This window comes from Stenella coeruleoalba, assembly GCF_951394435.1.
Source record: "Stenella coeruleoalba genome assembly, chromosome: 17".
Taxonomy (NCBI): Eukaryota; Metazoa; Chordata; class Mammalia; order Artiodactyla; family Delphinidae; genus Stenella; species Stenella coeruleoalba.
The window spans coordinates 38,714,245-38,729,545 of NC_137163.1; the positions used below are offsets into that span (position 1 = coordinate 38,714,245).

The window sequence follows — 15,301 nt, forward strand, 5'->3', positions numbered from 1 at the left end:
AGATTTTGCTTCTTAACTGGGCTATGAGTTCCTTAAGAAGGAGTACCCTGTAAAAAAGATTCGTTTATAAGCTACGCCTGGGTGATAAAAGTACTAGGGAGAATTAGCTATCAAGCCATGAACAGACGTGGAAGCCCCGTACATGCATGTTACTAAGTGAGAGAAGCCCATCTGAAAAGGCTACATACTGCATGATTCTGACTATGCAACATTTTGGAAAGGCATAACTATGGAGGCAGGAAAAAGATGAGTGGTTTCTAGGGGCTGGGGCAGGAGGGATGAATATGTAGGGTATAGAGCATTGTAGGACAGTGAAACTATTCTGTAGGCTACAATAATGGTGGGCACGTGCCCATTATATATTTGTCAGAACTGACAGGATGTACATCACTATGAGTGAACCCTAAGATAAAACTCTGGACCCTGGGAGACTATGACCTGTCAGTGTAGGTTCATCAGTTGTAAGAAGTGTACTCCTCTGGCACCGGATGTTGATGGGAGGAGGCTGTGCATGTGTGGGAGTCTATGGGAACTCTCCGTACTTCCCACTCAATTTCCTGTGAACCTAAACCTGCTCTGAAAAATAAAGTCTATCTAACAGCAACAACAAAAAAAGCAGTAGGTGGGCAAATGTCAAAACGATCATAAAGAGTAAGGGAGAGCCATTTACGATACAATGAAAAGACCATTTGTCCTTACACAGTTTTAAAGGGCACCTCTCAAAAGGCAGTCTGGGGCTTCCCTGGTGGCGCAGTGGTTGAGAGTCCGCCTGCCAATGCAGGGGACACGGGTTCGTGCCCCGGTCCGGAAAGATCCCACATGCTGCGGAGCGGCTGGGCCCGTGAGCCATGGCCACTGAGCCTGAGCATCCGGAGCCTGTGCTCCGCAACGAGAGAGGCCACAGCGGTGAAAGGCCCGCGTACCACCAAAAAAAAAACCAAACAAACGAACAAAAAAAGGCACAGTCTGTACAATTTTTTAAAAAATGCACATTTACAATAACCTGAGAATGCAATGGAAAACAAAACACACCTTTGTCTGAGCGGGGATCTTATTCTGTATCTTGTTCAGAGTCGTGGTTTCCACTCTCGGAGCAGCAATAGTGAACGGAATCTTTGGAAGGGGTCGAGATGTGGTCAGCTCTGGACTCTCTCCGTCCTCATCAGCTCCTGGCAAAATAAGCAAAGATGAGCTAAGCACATGAATCAGGACACAGATTTCTACAGTATCAGACAAAATTGTCTAAGGTTGACGATGACAGAGCCATGTTCTTTCAAAATACCCGCTCCTCGAGAGCTTAGCACAAACCTTCCTGCAGTCTTCATAGCAGTGAAGAGTGATTTCAAGGTGGATCTGTGGGGAGACTGGCATTTTTTCTATATTATTATTATCCTGAATGCTCTCAAGTAGCCCTTCTTTTACTTCCAGTTCAGTCTGTCCTACTCAAGAGATTTCTTCCCTTCTATGCCGAAAGGTGCTACATTTTCCATTTTAAAACATAACAACAACAAAAAAGGAACACTGACCCTTTATCTGTGTGAGCTGCTGCCCTCTCTCCCCTTTTTACAACCAGATTTTTCTAATGGTGGTGTGCAGACTCACCGGCCTCTTCCCTCACCATCTACTCCACTCTGTGCTCTACTCCCCCTAGTCAGGTATTCCCTGTCACCACACTACTGGTACTGTTTTGTTAAGGTCACCATTCCCCTCCACGTTCCATACCCAGTGGCATTTTCCAGAGTCCTCATCTAATTGAACCTCCTAGCGCCATTGGACGCTTGTCAATTCTCACCTCCTTCTTGATATACTACCTTTGGGTTTCTGTGGCTTTGACTTCCTGGCTTTCTCCCCTCCCCTCTCTGGCTATTTCTAAGTCTCCTTTTCAGGCTCATTCTCTTCTACCTGGACACAAAATATGAAGAGTTCCTTAAGGTTGAGCCCTAGGCTGCTTCTTACTCCACACTTTCTCTCTCACCCAAGGCTTCAATTACCATCTAAAGACAAAGGAAACCTAAGTTGACATCGTTAGCTTCTACCACTCCTCTGAAATGTAGACCTACATATCCACTGGCCTACTTGGCACTTTCACTTGAATGACTCAAAGGTACTATATACATCTCTATCATGTTCAAAATACAACTCACAGAACAGACTTGTGGTTGCCAAGGGACGGGGGGGTTGGGGAGGGAAGGACTGGGAGTTTGGGATTAGCAGATGCAAACTATTATATAGAGAATGGATAAACAACAAAGTCCTACTGTATAGCACAGGGAGCTATATTCAATATCTTGTGATAAACTATTGAAAAGCATATTGAAAAAGAATGTGTGTGTGAGTGTGTATATATCTAATTATACACTGAATCACTTTGCTGTACAGCAGAAATTAACACAACATTGTAAATGTAAAAAAATTAAAAAAAAAATAGAACTCATGATCTCCTTGCCTCTCCCCTCTACAAACCTGGCCTTCTCCCCACATTATCCTGCAGTGAATGGAACCCTCCATTCCTATAAATCACAGCTCTGGCCCCCTCCCCTCCTCCTTACCACCACATTGAATCCATCACCCAGTTCTGTGGATTTTACCTTTTTGTTACGTCTCCACTCTTACACCTTTCTATGGTTCCAGGGCCACCGCCCTCATCCAAACCACTGTAATCTTCCTATCAGTCACTGTACCTACCTTCTTCCTAACAGCTCCCTTTCAGTCCACTGTCCACAAGCTGGCTGTGACCACATCATCCTCCTGTTTAAAGCTATTACAATGGCACTCCACTGATTTCAAGATGAATATAAAATGCCTCAACCTAGCCTTGTGTGGTCCAGCCCTGGCCTACCTTTCCAGCTTCCTACAGCATCATTTTCCCTGCTGTCCCCTGTGCTCCAGCTGTGGTCCCCAATCTTCGGCCAGAAGCCTTTGCTTAGTTAATTCCTATCTCACCTCCAGACCTCAGCACAAATGTCATTCCTTGGAGAAGGCCTCCCTTCCATATTAGATTAGCGTCTTCGTTAAATGGTTTTCTAACACCACCTTTCTTACCCTAAGACTGCATTTATCAAAAGTTTGTAATGATGCATTTGTTTGTGTAATGATTGACTGAAGTTTCCCCTACAAGACTGAAGCTCTATATGGCCAAGGGATTGTCCGCCAAGTACCTAACAGAGTCCCAACACTTCCAGACTCTGACCCAGGTTTTGTGCAGTAAGGGCTGACCACTGACTGCCAGCTGGGCACTATGTTTTTTTGTTTGTTTGTTTTGCTTTTTTATCAGAAGAATTTGAGAATTTCTCACAGTCAAATATAACATTCTTTTTTTTTTTAGCATCTTTATTGGAGTATAATTGCTTTACAATGGTGTGTTGGTTTCTGCTGTATAACAAAGTGAATCAGCTATACATATACATATATCCCCATATCTCCTCCCTCTTGCATCTCCCTCCCATTCTCTCTATCCCACCCCTCTAGGTGGTCACAAAGCACCGAGCCGATCTCCCTGTGCTATGTGGCTGCTTCCCACTAGCTATCTATTCTACATTTGGTAGTGTATATATGTCCATGCCACTCTCTCACTTCGTCCCAGCTTCCCCTTCCCCCTCCCCGTGTCCTCAAGTCCATCCCCTACCTCTGCATCTTTATTCCTGTCCTGCCCCTAGGCAATCTTGAGAAAGAAACACAGAGATGGAGGAATTAGCCTCCCGGACTTCAGACTATAACATTCTTTTCTTATAACATTCTTTTTAAGCTGACCATGCGTCAAATTTGTAACAACTGAAAAAAAACCTCAAAGTTTGTAACTCGAACTAACCTGCTTCCTCGGACAGGAACAAAGGATGAATAGCCCCCAGTTCCTCACAGAAGCATGTTACAATAACAAGCGGTTCAAAAAGCAAGAGGTGAGATACTGGAAATAGTGCAAAGCTATGAACAAGGCTCATTTTAAAAATATTTTGATATATCGACTGCCTCTGGCACGTACACTCATTATACAGAGAAGAAATGGTGAGGGTCTATTGGAATAAATATTGGATTTGGCATTAAACACACTTAGTACCGATTCTGGCATTTATTATCTCTGTGACCTTGGGCAAATAACGCTTGAGTCAGTTTCTTCACCTGTAAAATGGGGATAACAACAACTAAGTCTCAGAGGTGCAAACATAATATGTATATTTGAAAGCGTTCTGTATACATAAAATGTTACATAAATGTAAGTCAGTAATAATCATGGCTCCAAGTACACTGCTCTTTCATATCAGTCTCCCCGATTTTCCATCAAAGTTTTATACATATGATTGATTTGCTTCTTACAAACAAAATTCAATGAGAAATGAAAAATTTTCAATTAAGGGCTTTCAAGACTCCCTTGGTTCACAAGAGTTACAAATACGAACTGCCAAATTAGGAGTGCGGAGAATTTGTTGTGAGAGAAGAGATTTTGTAAAGTAGAAAATTCCCTCAAGTTGGCGCTTCTTAAATTAGAGACAGGTGAGTCACCCACCTCAGGGGCTCTTCCACTGCATTTATTATCTTTATTAAAAAGATTGACCCTCCTGCCCAAACCAGAAATCTGGGGACCCCCTTTCAGTCCGCTTTGCCTGAGACATCCTAGCCCAGAGCCCAAAGCTCGTTTCTACCTGGGAAACTCCTGCTTACACTTTTACGCCCAGAATCAGTGTCATCCCCTTTCCATCCATCGTGGAACTGTTTCTTTCTCTATGTTTCCACTGTTCACTAAGTCTCTTCTTTTTTAAAAAATAACATTTTCTTCTACTTATAAAAAGAATACATGTTTTTAAAAAATACATTTTTCATAGATGATATTGGGAAACAGAAATACAGGAAGGAATAAATAAAAGTATTCCACCACCAGAGAAAGCATCATTAGATTGTATTTACTGAACTGCTCCTAGCACCTAGAATGGTGTCTGTTCCACCGTATTATGGGTCATTATTAAATAGTTGTGGAATGAATTGAATAAATATCTGCATATCATATCATCTCCTAATGAGTTTTTTATCTCTTAGATGACTGTTCCACCCTCCAAGGATTCTTGCACTCTCAGAATGTTCCTTTTTCAAAGTATCCTCTTCTTGTTTCAACGTTAAAGAGCCTTATCTCTCCAACCGTAATAAGTTTTTCTGTAAGTTCTCTTCTCACTGTGAGTTTCTGTTCTCTTCCAATTTGGGGGTGTGGGAAGGTCTCCATCTTTCAGAAGTTACAAGTTCTCCTGTAAATGTCTGGGGAGCCTTGGTTGTCTTCTTGTATTTAAGAAGGAAAGGCTGAGAAGCTGCTAGAAGTTCTGAGCACACAGGAGAGCGCTGTCAAATGTTAGCATCATCAGTTAGATAGACTTGTGTGTTTTGTTGGAGAAACTGCCAATGCCAGTGTCTTGTAGTTGTTTCCTTTGAGTTGGTCCAATTTCCTGGAGAGGGTAAAGGCCAGCCCGTCAGTGTTCCAGGAACTGACTGGGAGAAGACAACTGGGAATATCTCCGCATTAAATAACTCTTAATCTAAGACCTTGTATTTCCTGTTTTCAGAGTGGTGTCCCTTGTCCCATCTGTGCCTGGTACACTCCCAGTCCAAAGACCCTCTGTTTTATCTTCCCCAGATGATATACCTCCAGTTTTCTCCTGAGGTTGGGAGCATCAGCCCCTTTGCTGCGTTATGGTGGGAAGGAATTAGGGAATCTACCTGCATCTTGAACAGACTTTCAACCAATCATCCTGAGTTTAGTACCATTTTCATGCTCCATCTAGTGTCATGAATTCTGGGGCCCTATGGGGATTCTACTGTGTAAAGTGGTTGCCTCTTGGCTCTCCCCACCCCCACTACTGGCTAACTCAGCTTTCTCACGTCTGCCAAGTCTGTTACTACTAGCCCATCTGCTTCTCAGCTTTCAAAACATTATGGCCTTTGTCTCCTGTACTGTTTTGTTTGTCCTTGTGAGTTTAGGCCCAATTCCTTTATTGTTGGTTTAGTTGCGTATTGAAAGGTATGTGTGTTCAATCTGCCACCTTTAACCAGAACTCTGCACTTCACTCTTACATTTTTGTTGTATAGCACCTTCTTATGTTATATACCCATGACATGGTATAACAATTATTTTTTTCTCATGTCTACATTTTTCTCATCAGACTCTTGGTTCCTTGAGGACAAGAACCTAGTTTTTCATCTGTGTCCCATGGCCTAGTGTCTGGTCCACGGTGAATGCCCATGAAACATTTAAGTGAATGGTTGAAGTTTTCATGTCTGCCAATGTCCACCCCTGAGTGCACATATATAGTCTGGTACCATCTTCTCAGCTGGGAAGCACCCTCTAGGCCTCTGGCCATTTTCCTCCAGACTCTTTGCTCTTCCACTGGATAGCATGACGGGAGTGAGGACAGAGGGATCGAAACCCTCTGGCCAAAACCTGGGGGATCCCAGTCTCCAGCTGGGACTGGGCATCAGCGAGGCAGGGTCTCCTCATTCTGGAGTAGAGTTTTAAGACACAAGGAGGCAGTAGAGCAAAGGAGTGAAAGAGAACACACTCTCAAGCCCAACTCCCTGGCCCCTATCCCAGCTCCATTTCTTTCCAACAGTGTGATCTGAGGCAAGTTATTCAATCTCCCTGAGCCTCAGGTTTTTTCATGTGAAAAACGGAGATAATACAATCTCTCTTTACAGAGATATTAGAAGACTAGGAACAGTGCCTGACACGCAGTAAGGGCTTTACAAATTTTAGTTACAGCTTCTATTACCTTTAAGCTGAAAATCAACATCCCCAGTGCAATGCAAGGAGGTTTCCAAAATCCAGAATGATACACTTCTTTTTTTAAAAGAAAAATTTATTTATTTTTAAAATTTATTTTATTTTTGGCTGCGTTGGGTTTTCGTTGCTGCACGTGGGCTTTCTCTAGTTGCGGTGAGCGGGGGCTACTCTTCATTGCGGTATGAGGGCTTCTCATTGAGATGGCTTCTCTTGCTGTGGAGCATGGGCTCTAGGCACACGGGCTTCAGTAGTTGCAGCACACGGGCTCAGTAGCTGTGGCTCACGGGCTCTAGAGCGCAGGCTCAGTAGTTGTGGTGCAGAGGCTTAGTTGTTCTGCGGTATGTGGGATCTTACCGGACCAGGGCTCAAACCTGTGTACCCTGCATTGGCAGGTGGATTCTTAACCACTGTGCCACCAGGGAAGCCCCAGAATGATACCCTTCTTCGTAGCAATGATCTGCCTAAGGCTGGAGCCAAGGCAGGAGCAACGTGGGCCCACATTTAAGCCTCAGCTCGATCCGTCTGATGAGTGGTTCAGGATTTCAAATGACCCACTCCAATCCCCTTTCACCTGGATGGGGGGGCGTGGGGGAGGGGAGGTGCTGCCAGAGAGCAGGACTGAACCTGAGTCCTTTATATTAAACTTAGGGACACTCTTGGCAGAAGTCAGCAAAATGACTTGGACAACCTCCACAGATCTCTAACAACTCTTAGATTCTAAGATCTGTGAAATGGGGACCAAAATGTATCCATATTTATTATTTCCTGGGACATTTGGAAGAAGACAGTTACGAAGCACTTTTGAGGTGCTAACGGAAAAGAAGAGCGCCATGAGTGAACGGTATTAATAGAGTTGTGGACTCTGGAGAAGAACTTTTCACACTCTTCCCGCGTGTGCGTTATGTACCACGTTCCCCAGAATAACTATTTTTACATGAGGACTACATTGTAAGCTCATTGTTACTAGGTCAGCCACCACCCCTCTTGTCTTTCTCAGTCTTGCTGTTTCCCAACCTAAAACACTCACTCTTATGTAGCTAGAGCTCTCCCAAAGACACAACTCATTTTAATTTCCTCTGGGTCATTCTGAAGCCCAGGCCGATCTGATTGTGAGACATCGACGTTCAGCGTAACTTTTACCAAATGTTGAACATAAAATGAACACTCAGATCAAGGAAGATCCTGGATAAGACTTGCCTAGCACGCTGCTGACTTTGAGTTCCTGACTGGATCCTTAACATACGCACAAGCTCTTCTTTCTCTGCTACCTGGGGGCCCATCCTGGCACAGGTGAAACATTTCCCAGGTATGGTAGACCGCAAAATCGGCCAAATCCTTTATTCTCCCTTGCATCCACATCCTCTGCAATGTGGCCCTGCAGCTCTTTTCATTAAGAGGCGGACTCCGGCCTGGCCGTATAACTGGCTCTGACCCATCAGACATGGTAGTGAAATTGTGCCAGTTTTAAGCCTTGGCTTCAAAAGGTTTTGCTCAGTCCTGCTTGCTGTCTTGGGATCTCTGCCTCCTCCCTGTGGACAAATGGCTGGCCTTCTGGAGGACGAGAGACCGCATGACCAGAGCCAAGTCTGCCCCATTGCCCCAGAGATATGACAGAATCTAGAGATCAGCAAAGCTGCAAACCCAACCTGCAACTGACCGTTGACATGTGAGGGAGCCCAGTCAGGCCAGCCTAAATTGCCACCCTGCAGAGTAATGAGCTCAATAAAATGACTGTTGTTTTCAGCCACTACACTTCGGGGTGGTTTGTTACGAGTCACTACTGCGGTGATAGATAACTGATACACCACTGGAGTTGAGGATATCACCGTACAATCATTTTACCTGGCTACTACGTTCTCCCTCCTGCGTTTGAGCAATACACTAGGAGTAAGAAAGTATAACTCTTCTTGGTCTCACCTATAATCTTTAAGGTAGGGTTGGCAGCTGTGTGAAACCAGTGTCTCAGGGATCTCTTTAAGGGTGGTTTCCATGACATCGCTCTGAAAGCCTTAATAATAAAATTAAAAGCTAATGTTGACAGAACACTGACTACATGCCAAGCAGCATACTCTAAGAGCTACAGATGTGTCAACCCCTTAAGCCTCACGACAAACCTATGTGGGAGGGCCTATGATTACCTTCCATTCTATAAATGAGGAAACCGAGGTTCAGCCACGTTAAATCCATTCCCAAGATCTCACAGCTCAAGTGGAGGGGAGCTAGAATTCACACCCAGATGCTGTGACTCCACAGGGCATGCTCTTAACCATCGTGCATACTGCCCGTCTCCTTGAAGTAAGTTCCACGTGTGTGTGTGTGTGCGTGCGCACACACGCACTTACACAAGCACAGAGAACAGAGGTGAGCGTGGACGTAGCCTGCCTTACCCGAGCCTGATGCAGAAGCATAGTCATCGTCATCAATAGGATACACTCCTGAAGCTTCTTCAATGGAGCTGTTGTCAAGGTACATGTCTTTATCAGACGTCAGCTCTGCCCGCTGAGAAAGGAGAGAGAAGGGATTCAGGATGATGAGAAATTAGGACATGAGCTTGTTCAAGTCACTGTGCAGGTTTACATCTCAGCGACTACCCGTCCCTCTCCCCTGTTCCTTGGAACCCACATTTCTAGCCCTACCCCTCCTTAGGGCACCCTGACAACTCATATTACGTCAAGGGCTGATCACAGACAAATGCCCCCGAGGGAAGCCTACAGAACCTAACTCAGTAACATGAAGATAGCTCAGAGGCCGAAGTGCCTATCACGGGCTGACCTCCTTACATCCCACTAAACCTGTCTGAGTTCCAGGGCCCCCCAGTGCTGGTTGGAACCATCTCAGGCATTCCTGTTGTCACAAAGTCACCGTGAGGCCCCTTTACTGGAAAAGTTACAAGACATTCAAATCATTTAAGACTTTCTTGGGGATGTATTAGGGTGTTGGGCAAAATCACTACCCAAGGATCCGTCAAGGTCCCTTGGATGTTTGCAGGCCCGGCCACACTCAGAGAGGCATCACCGCAGCCAGGAGCTCGTGGTGGCGGGCAGGCTGTCACAGGGCTTCCTGCCACAGCCCAGACGCACGCAGATGCCAGCACCATACCTCTCGAGGAGCAGGGCCTGCGAGGCTCGTGGACCAGGGCGACAGCCCACCGTGAGCCGCGTCTGGGGCTCACAGGCTTAGCAGAGCCTTAATGACAAATGCAGATAAACCCACACGAGCACATTCTTTTTATATTCCTGGCACTTGGTAACAGCAAATCACACAGTGAATGTGGAGAGGGATCATTCACTAAGTCGACCAGTTCCACAGCTTCTTAGCTCTTCGGTAAGCATTTTAGTATTACAATTCAACCTAATCCTACCAAGAGATCAAGTCGCATGAATTGGAGGCCGAGTAGATGTATAATTTTTTTTCTTAAATGGTTTCAGTAAATTGATATTTTACCACCAGTATCTCATGAGAGCCCAGAAACAAATACAGCAATCTGTCAGCTTCTAAACAACATCTGTGTTCGGAAAAAGGCAACACTCATTATTGTCCTAGTTTTAAAAATCAAATGGAATGTCTCTTCCTAATAGGAATGACAAAAAATGTTTCCCTCACGACAGAGGCTTTCATTAGATTCCCTTCAAAGCCTTCTGTTCCAGCTGTCACTGGGACTGCAACCTTCCTAGGAGGATGCTGGCCGCGCCCCATCACAGCACGTCTTCCCTCAGGTTTCAGCCGCTGGCTGGAGAGGCTGAAGGGTCCTCAACCCGAGTCCGTGTTCTCCAGGCGTCAGGGACAACTGACGGGGAGGTATGGGCGCCCACTCTGTGTGAGCCGCCACATCGGCACATTCTGAGAACTGAGACTTTAATCAGGGACTGGTTTCCTAGTGGCCTGGCCCGCAGGCACTGAGTGACCACCCTGTGCCAAGAGTGTGCTGGAGTTTCCTACTAGAACGGCCAGAGCTTAACTCCGCCCTCTGAGGCCATTCTGCGTGACACGGGTCTCCAAGGCTCTCCCCAGTCCAGGCCTCGGGTGTTTTCCCAAGCTTGTGAACCGGCCGTATCAGGAGCCCTGGTCTCCACAGCCCCACCATCAGCGTCACTGAGCCACAGTATGCAGTCAGCTCCTTTGAGCGCGAGGACTGCACCTCCTACATCTTCAGTCCACCCCAACTCCCCACAATCATGTATCTGGCGTATAGTACATGCTCAGTAAACACTGCTTGGGCTGTTTCGTTTGTTGTCCTGCTTGTATTAAGCTTTGTCCTGTGAACCTCATCTGCGGGACCCTGTCGTTCTTTCTCTCAAATCCTGTCTACAAAACAGGCTCCGACTTCTTCAGTCCTTCCATGTCCCCTCGTTCCAAACTACTATTTTGGATTTTGTAGCCTATGAACAGTTTAAGACAAACTCTCAGTGTTATTTATTTTTTATATATATACATTTTAAAATTTTATTTATTTTATTTTTTGGGCTGTGTTGGGTCTTTGTTGCTGCGTGCGGGCTTTCTCTAGTTGCGGCGAGCAGGGGCTACTCTTTGTTGTGGTGCGCGGGCTTCTCATTGCGGTGGCTTCTCTTGTTGCGGAGCATGGGCTATAGGCACGCGGGCTTCAGTAGTTGTGGCATGCAGGCTCAGTAGTTGTGGTGCATGGGCTCTAGAGGACAGGCTCAGTAGTTGCGGCTCACAGGTTTAGTTGCTCTGCGGCACGTGGGATCTTCCCGGACCAGGGCCTGAACCCGTGTCCCCTGCATTGTCAGGCGGATTCTCAACCACTGCGTCACCAGGGAAGCACTCAGTGTTATTTTAAATTGTTGCCCCTCAGCAGAGCACACTTGGAGAAGGCAGGGCCTCAAATGCCCTGTGTGTGCTCCCCGGGCCTCTAAGACTGCATGGGGACTCAATAAATATTTGCCAATTGAGATTACCGAAAGCAAGTTGGCCTTCGACTCAGGCTTCAGAGATAACACATGTCACAAGACCCCTAAAGTTGAAATCTTTCCATCTGAAGCCTGGGAGATCACTGGCCCCAAACCTCCCACACACATGGCATGGCACCTGGCTTAAGTGACCTTGAGTCTTAAAAGCAGAAACCTGTTTGCCTTTTCTTAACATTGAACGCCTTTTTCCTCCTGGCTCTGTTAAAGAAGTTTGAGGTGGCACCGGCCACACGAAGATATTTAATCCCTCCTTGTAAACTGAATTTCTATTCATTAGGTGACCCAGTTGTCGGATGGACATGTCTGTCACACTCACAGGCAGATGGGCCAAAAACGCCTCCCAGAGGATTCTGGCCACCGCACAGTTCAACCACACGGGGAGGCTTGACAAGCAAGTCACTTCTCCAGGACAACCGGCTCCTTAGGAAGAAGCTTGCAGACCTGAATTACTGTAAGACTTGGGGTCAGGATGCATGTAGAGAAGCTGGCTTGCCCTCAGGCTCTGCGGAGCTCCAGGGTGGTCCTGTGGCTGACGGGATGTTTAATGTGCTCAAAGGCAGCTAAAAATATTTGTTCCTCCAGCATCCGGTGTGGTGCAAATAATGATGACCTCACACTAAAAGTTAACTCCTGCTCTGATGTCAGGGGCACAAGCACCTAAGAGGAATTACCAATATCTATCCTTCTATAGAGTCCAATTTAAGCAGACTCCTTTTCACTCGGTAGCAGATAATGCTCAAAGAAACACCTCCACTGTCTTTCCTTTTAAACAAAAACCACCTTCACACACATGATAATTCCTTGGGTGAAGCCTCCGCAGTCTGTGGAAAGGATTGCTGCAGTTAACATGCCCGGAGAGGAAAAAGAATTCTGCGTTGACATTCCCTGGGGGCAAGATGTGCATCTCTAGAAAGCCAAGAGAAGGGGTGACTCAAGGCTACTGCTTCTACACCAGCCAACTGCGATGTGCCTCACGAAGCAGAAAACCCCAAGACACACTGAACGCTCTCGTGTTTGATGAGACAGAGCCACTGGATGAAAGGAACCAGGAGGAAATGGACAGAGGCACAGCCCAGGGTGCGGAGATGCAGCCGGACGGTAGGAGTTCCTAATGCATTTGTTTCACTTGGGACCAGCCATCTCTACGAGGCAGCGCCAATACTGTTGGCTAACAGGGCTCAGAGTACAAGCTGGAAGAAAAACAAAGCTGGTCTTTCAGACCTCTCCCCCCTTGGCTGATGCAAGACATGCACGCAGGGGAGCAAAGGGAAGTTGTAGAGAGCAGCTGGGTACACGAGAAGGAAAACTGACTGCAGGACCAAACGGAGGTTCAACCACGGAAACGGAGCTCTAAGTTGCCTTCATAGCGGAAGCAGCTCCTCCCAGAGGAGAAGGTCCACTGCCTGAGGGCTGGGTCCCCACACGTCTGGAAGGCAGGCAAGGTAACACGTTTGTCTCCCAACTCCATCCCTTCTTTTCTAGCCTTCGAACTGCAGCAACCTCATCATGCTGGGTCCACACCATTACAGAGGCCTCCGTACTTAGCCACCGCTCAAGACGTTGTCTTTGAACCCACTGTCTGCTGAGGGACTATTCTTAAATATGATCGCATTGCTCCCCTGCTGGAAAAAACCCTTTAGTGGCTCCCTATCACCTATAGGATGAAAGAAAAATGCCTTTTCCTTGAAAGAATACCATATGACCTCACCTGCATTTCCAGTGTCAGCTGCTGCCACTTCCTCTGCCCAAACCCTGGGCTCCATGACCAAAAAAACTCCACTCAGAGACCTGGGGACACCAATTTCCTTTATACAAAACCCCTAAGAGGAAATACACTCCTCTAAGGACAGAAAATTGAGGAAAACAATGGTGATCTAGGCCTCACATACACGAGAATGGTGAAAACTAATATTCTGACAAGACGGTTCGGCCCAAACATATATGGTATTTGTAATAAAAATGAACAGAGAAAATGCTGATCCAGTGCCTGGAAGACCACAAGTGCACCAATCTCGATTTTAGTAAGCAATATCACAAAGCTGCCCGCTTTCTCAGCAAAGAAAATCGTGGGACGGCAACTGAACAAATCTACTTGTTGGTTTTTTCTTGTGAGGTGAAGCTTACATCGAACAAATATCATGTTTCAAAGTGCCAGGGTGGAAATCTTTTATTTAGAAATTAGAGGTCTTCCTTGAAAGATACACTGCCTTATCTACTAGATGAATGTCCTCTAAATGCCTTAAACTGGTGCAACCGATAAACAGCGGTCAAGATAATTAAAGCTCAAAGCAGTAGGTGTTAAATTCACCTTATGGTGGAAACTAGGTTGATAACAAAGTCAGAAAGTAGAAAACCTAACTATTTATGGATACCACTCCCAGACCCAAGCTTCAGAAAATTATCCTTTGGACATGAAAATTAAATATTCACGTGGCCTGCCATGACATTTTAAATCACATCTTAGATAACAAACACCTGGATGGTGTCTCCGTTTTAGGATAAAGGCACATCCAGTCCTGACTTAGACTCAAATGTATATTAAATTTTATGGTGATTACAAAGCACCAAACTGGCTGTAACTTTACCTTATTTTTCCAGAGGTGACTTAATAAACTATTTTATTACTAGCTAACACACACTGGAAAAGAAATAATAGTTAACATTTTCTCCCACATAGTCTCACAGAGATGATACACTTGCCCTTACGATGAACTTGCCAATTCTGGCTTAGGTAGGGCCCAGAGGAACATATAATCTTAGAGCTTGACTGGACACTACAGGTATCCAGGTGACCTATTTATTTCAAAAGTGAAGACACAGAACACAGTGGCAAAGTCTCTTAAAATCACCCAGTCTAGTTGGTGGCCAAACTAGAGCCCCCAAAGCTTTGCCTCCTAATTCTTACTATGGCACCGTAATGTCCTGCAACGTGAAGCTATCAGAGCCAGTCAGCCTGGGGTTCAAAAGGATTAGCTGTAGCTAATGGTTAAGTGTTTATTATGTGCCACGCATTCTGTGCTAAGTGTTTATAAGCACTGGCACATTGAATCATCTCAACAATCTCCACTGCTGACCAAGGAACTGAGGCTTGTCCAAAGACAGGCGGCTCAGAAGTGGCGAGCAGGGGTTCACGTCCAAATCTGGGCTTCAAAGTGTGTGGTCATTGAGAGTGCTGGCCGTGCTGTGCCTTCCCCCAGCCTCCCTTGTGATTCACACACAATAAAGGTCCTGAGAAGAATTGTAATAAAGAGTCCTGCTGAACTCTGCTTGATCCAGGACTTTCAAACTTTGGCCATGGAAATTCTCCAACACACCCCCTCCCCGAACATCTATTTAACATCTTTTAGAACTAGTATTCTTGGCATCACAGATGGGGAAAAAAATCTGTGTGAAGAGTTAGAATTCTAGCTTAACAATTTCTTCTCTGCCTAACTTCTTGCAAACTGCCCATGTGAAGGATGCCAACTGCCATTCATTCATTTTTAGTAATACCTTCATCTCTATCAGATGTCCCATCCAAACCAAAGATGTAATGGAAGGAAAGAAGCCTATGTTTATTGTTGGGAAAAGATACTGCTGTCCTTGAATATGTGAGATATGACTGCATTATATATTT

The 15,301-nt window shown here is 45.6% G+C and overlaps 1 protein-coding gene across 1 annotated transcript in view; it reads right to left on the reverse strand.

Annotated features, from left to right (window-relative positions):
* SDC2 (syndecan 2) overlaps positions 1-15,301 on the reverse strand; it is a 121,596-nt gene that overhangs the window by 7,279 nt on the left and 99,016 nt on the right. Inside the window, exons 2-3 of the mRNA XM_079901995.1 lie at positions 9,145-9,256; positions 1,033-1,169 (exon numbers count right to left, since the gene is read on the reverse strand). Of these exons, the coding sequence (XP_079758121.1) occupies positions 1,033-1,169; positions 9,145-9,256 (249 nt within the window). The remainder of the gene's footprint in view (positions 1-1,032; positions 1,170-9,144; positions 9,257-15,301) is intronic.